The 12,853-nt window shown below is 39.1% G+C and overlaps 1 protein-coding gene across 1 annotated transcript; it reads left to right on the top strand.

Annotated features, from left to right (window-relative positions):
• The first annotated feature begins 1,772 nt into the window (after positions 1-1,772).
• On the top strand, positions 1,773-3,719 carry LOC132494819 (heterogeneous nuclear ribonucleoprotein H-like). The gene is given in 3 exon segments (XM_060106093.1): positions 1,773-2,722; positions 2,724-3,041; positions 3,092-3,719. Coding segments are annotated over 3 exon segments (1,359 nt in total). The 5' UTR covers positions 1,773-1,801; the 3' UTR covers positions 3,212-3,719.
• The last annotated feature ends 9,134 nt before the right edge of the window (positions 3,720-12,853 follow it).

The following is a 12,853-nucleotide window of genomic DNA, read 5'->3' as shown; positions in this document are numbered from 1 at the left end:
GTCGTCCGGGACCCACAGTGCCACCGCAGCTTCACAGCATCCCTGTGGGGATAAAAGGACACAGGAATCAGAACCTACGGTCCATTGCCTTGTTCTTAGTAGGTACAGCATAAATGCAGCTCTGTGTTAACCGTGTGTGTGGGATTTTACTTTCCCTTACTTCCTGCTCAGTGTGTCCCATGAAAAGACAATTCAGACCTCAATTATCCCTGTAGTGTGAGCATACCTCATCTCCATGAGCCTCTGAAATCACAGTGTGTAGGTTCCACCTCCTCCACCCAAGGCGCGGTGTACCCAGACGTCAGGTTCCAGTTTGCGATGTCCATCCACCTCCTGGCAACTCTTAAGCAAAGAAATCAGAGTGGCACGGGATATTTATTATCTCTGTGATGATTATTATTCAACCTCAAGCAATAATGATTAATGAAACACAAATAAACCTCACTGATCTCCAAATAGCAGTACACGGAGCACCAAAAGAGTAGCGTCGGCTTTGTTCAGCAGAAAACTTCTGATCCTTACTGAGAAATTTTATAGCTTTCCAAGACATATTTGACAACCACAAAAAAATAGAACTCCACATTTTAAGAACCAAATGAACAGTATGTAATTTAAGGCATACTTATGTTAGAAAAAGCCTTCCAACTCACTCATATGTAATCCACATTTTTGGCGCCAGCCCTTTGACATATTATATACGAGTGACAGATTAAAAAGGGCTGGGAATTCACATGCTTGCTTTATTCCAAATGGAATAAAAAATTTACATGACCCCATTGGATAAAAAGGCCTTTATTATTTTTAGAATCTCTTTGGTTGAAGGGAGTTGTCCTGGTTTCTCTCAATAAACTTTTAAAAAATATATAAGGCCCTCAAACTCTTTTAACCCATCCCACCCTGAAACAAGAGTTCCCCAGAAAGCTTTCTACTTTCTATTCCTTTTCCCCTTTACCACATCGGATGGTAATTCTGTTACCATCCGGAGCAGGGATGTGGAAGGTGGGTCACGAGGCAGCTAATCTGGGTGAAGGGTTCCCGAGGAGAAACACGGCCAGGTCTCAGGAGTATAGGTGGCTCTGAGAGCACTGAGGTCGACTTGAAGTCACCAACCAAGCAATGGCAAATACCCACTGTAGGATCAGTGACCCAGAGGGGAAGGAATGGTTAGCACAAAGAGAACATAGCAAGAGCTCCAAGAAAATGCACGCTCCCTCCCACCACCATGAGCTCACAGTAAGCTCTTCCTACACAGACCCCTGTCTTGAGACAGAGAAAGGGAAGAATGGATACTGAGGGTCCTAGCATTGACCTAAAGCAATACATTTAAACCAAAAGGACATGAAACCAAAAGGGGTAATTTTTTAATTGGCAAGTTTGTTTTCTTACTAGCCGGCCAGGTTTGGACCTCAAGAAGGAAACTTAGCTAGGATAAAGAAGGGACATATTATGCATCATCCATCTGGGCAGCGGCATGTGTGTATATGCAACCTTACTAAATGCATTTAATATGTATGTATGGATTTTCCTTGCCTCCACGCTGGCGCTAGGCCTGGTGCCCCCTCGGCTTGGGGCACTGGTACCTGGTGCACAGAGCGGCTTCGGGGACCCGGCCGATGGCCAACTGGGCGTTCGGTGTCGGAGTCGCCTGGGTCGGAACGTCCGCACGGGCTCGACCTTTACGGAGGCGCCACCGGCCAGCAGGGCATTTCGAGATCGGAGGGCTGTTTAATTTTAACATTTCTCAGTTCTGACCCTCGTCCCCATCTTGCAGGCTGTTTCGACGCCAGGACCCCCTAAGACGATGATGTTGGGCACCGAAGGCAGCGAGGGATTCGTGGTGAAGGTCCGGGGCTTGCCTTGGTCTTGCTCGGCCGACGAAGTGCAGCGGTTTTTTTCTGACTGCAAAATTCAAAATGGGGCTCAAGGTATTCGTTTCATCTACACCAGAGAAGGCAGACTGAGTGGCGAGGCTTTTGTTGAACTTGAATCAGAAGATGAAGTCAAATTGGCCCTGAAAAAAGACAGAGAAACTATGGGACACAGATATGTTGAAGTATTCAAGTCAAACAACGTTGAAATGGATCGGGTGTTGAAGCATACTGGTCCAAATAGTCCTGACACGGCCAATGATGGCTTTGTATGGCTTAGAGGACTCCCCTTTGGATGTAGCAAGGAAGAAATTGTTCAGTTCTTCTCAGGGTTGGAAATCGTGCCAAATGGGATAACATTGCCAGTGGACTTCCAGGGGAGGAGTACGGGGGAGGCCTTCGTGCAGTTTGCTTCACAGGAAATAGTTGAAAATGCTCTAAAGAAACACAAGGAAAGAATAGGGCACAGGTATATCGAAATCTTTAAGAGCAGTCGAGCTGAAGTTAGAACTCACTATGATCCACCACGAAAACTTATGGCCATGCAGCGGCCAGGTCCCTATGACAGACCTGGGGCTGGCAGAGGGTATAACAGCATTGGAAGAGGAGCTGGCTTTGAAAGGATGAGGCGTGGTGCTTATGGTGGAGGTTATGGAGGCTATGATGATTATAATGGCTATAATGATGGCTATGGATTTGGGTCAGATAGATTTGGAAGAGACCTCAATTATTGTTTTTCAGGAATGTCAGATCAGAGATACGGGGATGGTGGCTCTACTTTCCAGAGCACAACAGGACACTGTGTACACATGCGGGGATTACCTTACAGAGCTACTGAGAATGACATTTATAATTTTTTTTTTACCACTCAACCCTGTGAGAGTGCATATTGAAACTGGTCCCTATGGCAGAGTAACTGGTGAAGCAGATGTCGAGTTTGCAACTCATGAAGATGCTGTGGCAGCTATGTCAAAAGACAAAGCAAATATGCAACACAGATATGTAGAACTCTTCTTGAATTCTACAGCAGGAGCAAGCGGTGGTGCTTATGGTAGCCAAATGATGGGAGGCATGGGCTTGTCAAACCAGTCCAGTTATGGCGGCCCAGCCAGCCAGCAGCTGAGTGGTGGTTATGGAGGCGGCTATGGTGGCCAGAGCAGCATCAGTGGACATGACCAAGTTTTACAGGAAAACTCCAGTGATTTTCAATCAAACATTGCGTAGGCAGCCAAGGAGCAGTGAACAGCAGCTACTACAGTAGTGGAAGCCGAGCATCTATGGGAGTGAACGGAATGGGAGGGATGTCTAGCATGTCCAGTATGAGTGGTGGATGGGGAATGTAATTGATCCTGATCACTGACTCTTGGTCAACATTTTTTAAAAGAAAAACAAAACTTAAGTTTTCACAGTTTTGCAATACAAACTTGTGATTTATGCTTACTCTAAGTGGAAACCAGGATTGTTTTAAAGACTTAAGGTTCAGTATTTTTGAACACAAACATTCATTTAGGATGTAACTAGGTTGAGTAATCTGTTACTATTAATTTTCAGCTTTTCTCAAGTTAGTTATATTGTAGGATGTACTTAAGCAGTAGGTGTATTTAGGTTAAAGCAGTTGAATTATGTTAAATGTTGCTTACACCACATTACATTGAACACTGCTTGGATGCATTGTTGAAAGACATGCTTTTTTGTAAAACTCTATAGGAGCTGTGTCTACAATTAAAAGTGAAACATTTGGCATGTTTGTTAATTCTAGTTTCATTTAATAACCTCTATGGCACGTAAGTTTAAGCTTTTTTTTAAGTTAATGGGGAAAATTTGAGACGCAATACCAATACTTTAGGATTTTGGTCTTGGTGTTTGTATGAAATTCTGAGGCCTTGATTTAAATCTTTTCATTGTATTATGATTTTCCTTTTAGGTGTATTGCGCTAAGTGAAACTTGTTGAATAAATCTGCCTTTTAAAAACTGCAAAATATATATATATATATATATATATGTACATATCCATTTATGTGCATATGCGAGTGTGTTTTTGCCACATAGTAATTTCTCAATAAACAGCAGACTAAAAGATTGCCATTCCTACATTTGTGAACCAGCCACTTGCACCAGAGATTCTGTGTTGCCTTTATACATAGTCTTGCCTTCTGCAGGATAGATGTGACTACCCGATTGTATGGATGCAGAGACTGAGACTGGAGAATTGAAGTGACACATATATGGTCACTCACATGCTAGGTGACAAAGTCAAGGTTCCAACCCAAATCTGTCTGACCCCAAAACATGTCCTCTTTTCCTGTGCTGTGCAGATTTGAATGCAAAGCCACGTAGAGGGAAAAAAATGGGACAATAGCTGTGTCAAAAAGATGGAAACAGGGTTACACTTTAGGATGAGCAAAACCAGGATGCCATGGCAATGACTGGTGATGAAATTAAGGAAAGGAGGGGGAGGGGCCAGGTAGTCCCAGAGTGACGAAGCACAGAGGACACGTGTTGGGTGGGGGATTGCAGGGAATGAGGCCACTCAGGAGGTGAACCAACCCGTGGGCAATGGGAAGCCCAGGAGGCCCAATTTCTCCAGATTATGAAAGTTGTCAGCTGCTTCCTCAACATACAAAATCCCCCTGCCTTGAACCTATGAAGTATGTGCTACTGTAAGGGGAGGGGTCTCTGGCTGTGAAAAATGACCACTGAGGGTTCTAGCCCAGACCCCTCTCCCAGAACCATGCCTCTACACCTATGCCTGCCAAACTTGCAGGACTGGCCCATCTCACACACTGACTATAAGGTATCCACTAATGTTGAGGCAGGAGGTGGATCTCAACAGCTAATGTGTACCTGGTTGGAAAAGCACAATTTTTTCTTGTTTTATCTTATTTATTTCTTAAATTTTGTATTGAAGTATAGTTGATTTACAATGTTGTGTTAATGTCTGCTGTACAGCAAAGTGATTCAATTGTACACATATATACATTCATTTTTTAATATTCTTTTCCATTATGGTTTATCATAGGATATTGAATAGAGTTCCCTGTGCTTTACAGTAGGAACTTGTTGTTTACCAATTCCATATATAATAGTTTACATATGCTAACCCCAAACTCCCAATCCATATCTCCACCAGCTCCCTCCCTCTCGGCAACCACAAGTCTGTTCTCTATGTCTATGAGTCTGTTTCTGTTTCATAGTTAGGTTCCTTTGTGTCACTTTTTAGATTTCACATATAAGTGATATCATATGGTATTTGTCTTTCTCTGTCTGACTTACTTCACTTAGTATGACAATCTCTAGCTGTACCCATGTTGCTGCAAAGGGCATTACTTTGTTCTTTTTTATGGCTGAGTAGTATTCCATTGTATACATATACCATATCTTCTTTATACATTAATCTGTCAATGGACATTGAGGTCGTTTCCATGTCTTGGTGGAAAAACACGTTTTGAAAGAATTACCTGAGGTCATGTGATAAGGTGAGGGATCACCTACCCAGCCTCAGACCCCCACTCCACCTCCCCTTGTTAAGTGGCCTTAGAGGAAGCCTCCCTCCTCCAGCTCTCAATCCTCACTCTAAAATGGGAACAATCACAACTACTCCACAGTGCTGTTTGTAAACAGCTGTTGTCAAGTAAGCTAAATCCTGTAAGACACAAGTGCATGTTAGCTATTGTTAGTAAGTTACTCCTTCGAGTAAAACTTGACATTGTTAGGAGATGACAATGATTCCTTCACAAGTGAGAATGGATTTCCAGTGGCAGGTGGCATGATGAGATGACAGATGAGGGCTTTGATGCCCAGCAGACTAGAGTTCCTCATAAGCACTTGAGAACTATGTGGCCCTGTGCAAATGCCCAACCTCACTGAGCCTTAGTGCTCATTCATAAATGAGTGATCACAATAGGCCTCTGGATACACAGCCTGCATTCACCTCTCACTTTAGCCTCTTGATGTCTCAGTTTCTCATCTGGAAAATGGGACAGTAACAGTACCCATCGCACTTTCAGAGCAGAACACTTCAGAGGAGACAATGAGTAATTCACCCCTTTCACAGCTGCCGTGAGAATGGGAGCTTCTATCAAGATAATGACTCCACCCAGAAGGACTACAAAGGGGAAAAACTCCTGCTGACATAAGTTGGATCTGTAGCACAAGCAAGAAACAGACCTTATGTATGTTACAGTGATGAAATTGGAAATTGTTAATACTACAGAATCCAGTCTATCCTGACTGATTCAGATTTCCTAAGTGTATGGGTGGTATTTAAAGCCATGGGCATTGATAGGTCACACAGGATATGAGTATAGATATTTAGAAAGAGGAGAAAAATAAAGAGAAGGGAAGTAAAAGAAGAGGGGGAAAAGAGAAGGGAGAAGAGGAGAGGGGTGGTGAGACGGGGAAGACAAGAGAAGAGAGGGAGGGAGAAGGACAGGGATGGGCTCCTGGAACATCCCAACACTGAGAAGTCCAAAAGATAAGCTCAAAAATGACTCTCTCTCTCTCTCTCTCTCTCTCTCTCTCTCTCTCTCTATATATATATATATATATATATATATATATATATATATATATATACATATATATATACATATATATGTATATATGTATATATATATGTATATGTATATATGTATATATATGGTGTCAAGAATGGTGTCATGGAAGCCAAGAGAAGAAAAAGTTTAGAGGAGGAGAATTGACTGCATAGGGTTCTGTTGGAAGTTAGATAAGTTGAATGAAAAAAAAGTATTCTTTAAATTTAGGAAATGGAATATCGACATCATTATTGCCCTTGGCAGGAAAGTCTCCATTGGAGTATGGACATAAAAGTCCTACTGGAAAAACCTGAAAAAAATCTGGGAGGTGATGAAGGGCAGATAACTTCCCAGGTGATTGTCATGTGTGGTCAGGACTGAGAACCACCAGTCTAGACAGTGAATTTTCTACTGAACTCTTCATGTCTGCCTTCACATCTGATCCATTTTCCTGGGTTTCTAGGCTTCTAGTCTGGTTTCTTGGTCCCTGCTTGCCCTCTTGGATTCTAACCCTAACCTGTCTCATCTTCCTGGGTTTATGAGCCCGGCTTCCTCCCTCTGCCATCCTTGCATCATTCCTTTTAACTTGAAACTGTTCCCTCCCAGTCCCTGTTGGTCTTAATAGTACTAGAAGTAATAAGTGAATTTAGATAAGTTTTGAAAACAAGGTCAATATACAAAAATTGATGTATTTCTAAGTCCTATCCAGGAAAAGTTAGAAACAGAATTTTTTAAGCTTTAAATTATTTAATCTTGAGAAGATTAAGATATATATACTGTAATTCCTAGAATAACCAGTTATTTTTAACACTGCCAAAAATATGAAATACTTGAAGCATAATACTTTCAAAAATATGAAAAAAATGTAGAAGAACTACAATCTTAAAGCCTGTGGAACAAAAACCACATTCACAGAAAGACAGACAAAATGAAAAGGCACAGGACTATATACCAGGTGAAGGAATAAGACAAAACCCCAGAAAAACAATTAAATGAAGAGGAGTTAGGCAACCTTCCAGGAAAAGAATTCAGAATATTCATAGGGAAGATGATCCAGAACCTTGGGAAAAGAATGGAGGCAAAGATGGAGAAGATGCAAGAAATGTTTAACAAAGATGTAGAAGAATTAAAGAACAAACATCTAGAAGAATTAAAGGACAAACAAAAACGGAGAAACAATACAACAACTGAAATGAAAAATACACTAGAAGGAATCAATAGCAGAATAACTGAGGCAGAAGAACAGATAAGTGACCTGGAAGACATAATGGTGGAATTCACTGCCGCAGAACAGAATAAAGAAAAAAAAGAATGAAAAGAAATGAAGACAGCCTAAGAGACTTCTGGGACAACATTAAATGCACCAAGATTCACATTGTAGAGGTCTCATAAGGAGAAGAAAGAGAGAAAGGACCCAAGAAAATATTTGAAGAGATTGTAGTTGAAAACTTCCCTAACATGGGAAAAGAAATAGCCACCCAAGCCAGGAAGGGCAGAGAGTCCAAGGCCAGAGAAACCCAAGGAAAAACATGCTGAGACACATAGTAATCACACTGACAAAAATTAAAGACAAAGAAAAATTATTAAAAGCAACAATAGAAAAATGACAAATAACATACAAGGGAACTCCCATAAGGTTAACAGTTGATTATGCAGCAGAAACTCTACAAGCCAGAAGGGAGTGGCAGTACATATTTAAAGTGATGAAAAGGAAGAACCTACAACCAAGATTACTTTACCCAGCAAAGATCTCACTCAGATTCAACAGAGAAATCAAAAGCTTTACAGACAAAAACTAAGAGAATTCAGCACCACCAAACCAACTCTACAACAAATGCTAAAGGAAATTCTCTAAGTGGGAAACAAAAGAGAAGAAAAGGAACTACAAAAACAAACCCAAAACAATTAAGAAAATGGTAATAGGAACATACATATCGATAATTACCTTGACTGTGAATGTATTAAATGCTCCAACCAGAAGACACAGTCTTGTTGAATGGATACAAAAACAAGACCAGTATATATGTTGTCTACAAGAGACCCACTTCAGACCTCAGGACACATACAGACTAAAAGTGAGGGGATGGAAAAAGATATTCCATGCAAATGGAAATCAAATGAAATGTGGAGTAACAATACTCATACCAGATAAAATAGACTTTAAAATAAAGAATGTTACAAGAGACAAGGAAGGACACTACATGATGATCAAGGTATCAACCCAAGAAGAAGACATAACAATGATAAATATATATGCACCCAACATAGGAGCACCTCAATACATAAGGCAACTGCTAACAGCAATAAAAGAGGAAATAGACAGTAATACAATAATAGTGGGGCACTTTAACACCTTACTTACACCAATGGACAGATCACCCAGAAAGAAAATTAGTAAAGAAACAGAAGCTTTAAATGACACAATAGACCAAATAGATTTAACTGATATTTATAGGACATTCCATCAGAAAACAGCAAATTACACTTTCTTCTCAAGTGTGCATGGAACATTCTCCAGGATAGATCACCACTTGGGTCACAAATCAAGCGCTGGAAAATTTAAGAAAATTGAAATCATATCAAGCATCTTTTCCAACCACAACACTATGAAATTAGAAATAAATTTTAGGCAAAAAATGTAAAAAACACAAACACATGGAGGCTAAACAATACTTTACTAAATAACAAAGAGATCACTGAAGAAATCAAGGAGGAAATCAAAAAATACCTACAGACAAATGACAATGAAAACACAACAATTCAAAACCTATGGGATGCAGCAAAAGCAGTTCTAAGAGTGAAGTTTATAACAATACAATCCTACCTCAAGAAACAAGAAAAATCTCAAATAAACAATCTAAACTTACACCTAAAGGAACTAGAGAAAGAAGAACAAACAAAACCCAAAGTCAGTAGAAGGAAAGAAGTCATAATGATTAGAGCAGAAATAAATAAATAGAAACAAGAAAACAATAGTAAAGATCAAAAAAACTAAGAGCTGGTTCTTTGAGAAGGTAAAAAAAAATTAATAAACCTTTAGCCAGACTCATCAAGAAAAAGAGGGAGAGGATTCAAATCAATAAAATTAAAAGTGAAAAAGGAAAAGTTACAATGGACACCATAAAAATGAATAGCATCATAAGAGACTACTACAAGCAACTCTATGCCAATAAAATGGACATCTTGGAAGAAGTGGACAAATTCTTAGTAAGGTATAACCTCCCAAGACTGAACCAGGAAGAAATAGAAAACATGAACAGACCAATTACAAGTAATGAAATTGAAATTGTGATTCAAAATATTCCAACAGGGCTTCCCTGGTGGCACAGTGCTTGAGAGTCCGCCTGCCGATGCAGGGGACACAGGTTCATGCCCCAGTCTGGGAAGATCCCACATGCCATGGAGCAGCTGGGCTCGTGAGCCATGGCCACTGAGCCTGCATGTCCAGAGCCTGTGCTCCGCAACGGGAGAGGCCACAACAGTGAGAGGCCCGTGTACCACAAAAAAAAAATAAAAAAGTTATTCCAGCAAACAAAAGTCCAAGACCACATGGCTTCACAGGTGAACTCTATCAAACATTTAGAGAAGAGCTAACACCCATCTTTCTCAAACTCTTCCAAAAACTTGCAGAGGAAGGAACACTCCCATACTCATTCTACAAGGCCACCACCACCCTGATACCAAAATCAGACAAAGATACTACAAAAAAAGAAAATTACAGACCAATATCACTGATGACTATAGATGCAAAAATCCTCAACAGAATACTAGCAAACAGAATCCAACAACACATCAAAAGGATCATACACCATGATCAAGTGGGATTTATCCCAGTGATGCAAGGATTCTTCAGTATATGCAAATTAATCAGTGTGATACACCATATTAACAAATTAAAGAATAAAAGACCATATGATCATCTCAATAGATGCAGAAACTGCTTATGACAAAATTCAACACAAATTATTGATAAAAATTCTCCAGAATGTAGACATAGAAGGAAACTACTTCAACATAATAAAGGCCATATATGACAAACCCACAGCAAACATCATTCTCAATGGTGAAAAACTGAAAGCATTTCCTCTAAGATCAGGAACAAGACAAGGATGTCCACTCTCGCAACTATTATTCAACATAGTTTTGGAAGTCCTAGCCACAGCAATCAGAGAAGAAAAAGAAATAAAATGAATACAAATTGGAAAAGAAGTAAAACTGTCACTGTTTGCAGATGACATGATACTATACATAGATAATCCTAGAGATACCACCAGAAAACAACTAGAGCTAATCAATGAATTTGGTAAAGCAGCAAGATACAAAATTAATGGACAGAAACCTCTTGCATTCCTATACACTAACAATGAAAGACCAGAAAGAGAAGTTAAGGAAATAATCCCATTCACCATTGCAAAATAAAGAATAAAATACCTAGGAATAAACCTACCTAAGGAGGTAAAATACCTGTACTCTGAAAACAATAAGACACTGATGAAAGAAATCAAAGATGATGCAAACAGATGGAGAGATATACCATGTTCTTGGATTGGAAGAATCAATATTGTGAAAATGACTATACTATGCAAAGCAATCTACATATTCAATGCAATCTCAGTCAAATTACCAATGGCATTTTTGACAGAATTATATCAAAAAATCTTAAAATTGGTATGGAGACACAAAAGATCCCAAATGGCCAAAGCAATCTTGAGGGAAGAAAACGGAGCTGGAGGAAGCAGACTCTCTGACTTCAGGCTATACTACAAAGCTACAGTAATCAAGACAATATGGTACCGGCACAAAAACAGAAATATAGATCAATGGAACAGGATAGAAAGCCCAGAGATAAACCCACGCACCTATGGTCAACTAATCTATGACAAAGGAGGAAGGATATACAATGGAGAAAAGACAGTCTCTTCAATAAGTGGTGTTGGGAAAACTGGATAGCTACATGTAAAAGAATGAAATTAGAACACTCCCTAACACCATACACAAAAATAAACTCAAAATGTATTAGTGACCTAAATGTAAGACCAAACACTATAAAACTCTTAGAGGAAAACATAGGAGGAACACTCTTTGACATAAATCACAGCAAGATCTTTTTTGATCCACATCCTAGAGTAATGGAAATAAAAACAAAAATAAACAAGTGGGACCTAATGAAATTTCAAAGCTTTATCACAACAAAGGAAACTATAAACAAGATGAAAAGACAGCCCTCAGAATGGGAGAAAATATTTGCAAACAAATCAATGGACAAAGGATTAATCTCCCAAATAGATAAACAGCTCATGCAGCTCAATATTAAAAAAACAAACAACCCAATCAAAAAATAGGCAAAATACCTAAATAGACATTTCTCCAAAGAAGACATTCAGGTGGCCAAGTGGCACATGAAAAGCTGCTCAACATCACTAGTTATTAGAGAAATGCAAATCAAAACTACAATGAGGTATCACCTCACACCAGTTAGAATGGACATCATTAGAAAATCTAAAAACAATAAATGCTGGATAGGGTGTGGAGAAAAGGGAACCCTCTTGCACTGTTGGTGGGAATGTAAATTGATACAGCCACTATGGAGAACAGTATGGAGGTTCCTTAAAAAACTAAAAATAAAATTACCATGTGACCCATCAATCCCACTACTGAGCATATATGCAGAGAAAACCATAATTCGAAAAGATACATGCACCCCAATGTTCACTGCGGCACTATTTACAATAGCTAGGTCATGAAAGCAACCTAAATGCCCATTGACAGGCAAACGGATAAAGAAGATGTGGTACATATATGCAATGGAATATTATTCAGCCATAAAAAGGGATGAAATTTAGTCATTTGTAGAGACGTGGATTGACCTAGAGACTGTCATACATAGTGAAGTAAGTCAGAAAGATGAAAACAAATATCGTATATTAACGCATATATGTGGAATCTAGAAAAATGGTACAGATGAACTGGTTTGCAAGGCAGAAATAGAGACACAGATGTAGAGACCAAATGTATGGACACCAAGAAGGGAAAGTGTTTGGGGTGGGGGGGATGGTGACAGGATGAATTTGGAGATTGTGATTGACATATATACACTTATATGTATAAAATAGATAATAAGAACCTGATGTATAAAAAATAAAATTCAAAAAGATATTAAAAATATATGAAAAGAAGTGTAGTATCTTTGTGGTAAAAACTGCAAAATTCTGATAAAAGAAATCAGTTACCTTAATTAAATGGTGATATATATCTTGTTCATCGATTAGAAGACTTAATATTGTTAAGAAGTTAAATCTCTCCAAACTGAGCTGCATATACAACCCAACTCCAATCAAAATTCCAGCATGCTCTTTTAGAAATTTTTAAAAAGTGATTCTATAATGTATATGATAAAGTAAAGGAACTAGAGTGGTGAAAACAATTTGTAAAAAGTAAAAGCAATTTGA

The sequence above is a fragment of the Mesoplodon densirostris genome, chromosome 8 (genome assembly GCF_025265405.1).
Source record: "Mesoplodon densirostris isolate mMesDen1 chromosome 8, mMesDen1 primary haplotype, whole genome shotgun sequence".
NCBI classification, from domain to species: Eukaryota; Metazoa; Chordata; class Mammalia; order Artiodactyla; family Ziphiidae; genus Mesoplodon; species Mesoplodon densirostris.
The sequence above is the reverse complement of the archived record's forward strand: the minus strand, read 5'-3'. Positions and strand labels throughout refer to the sequence as shown.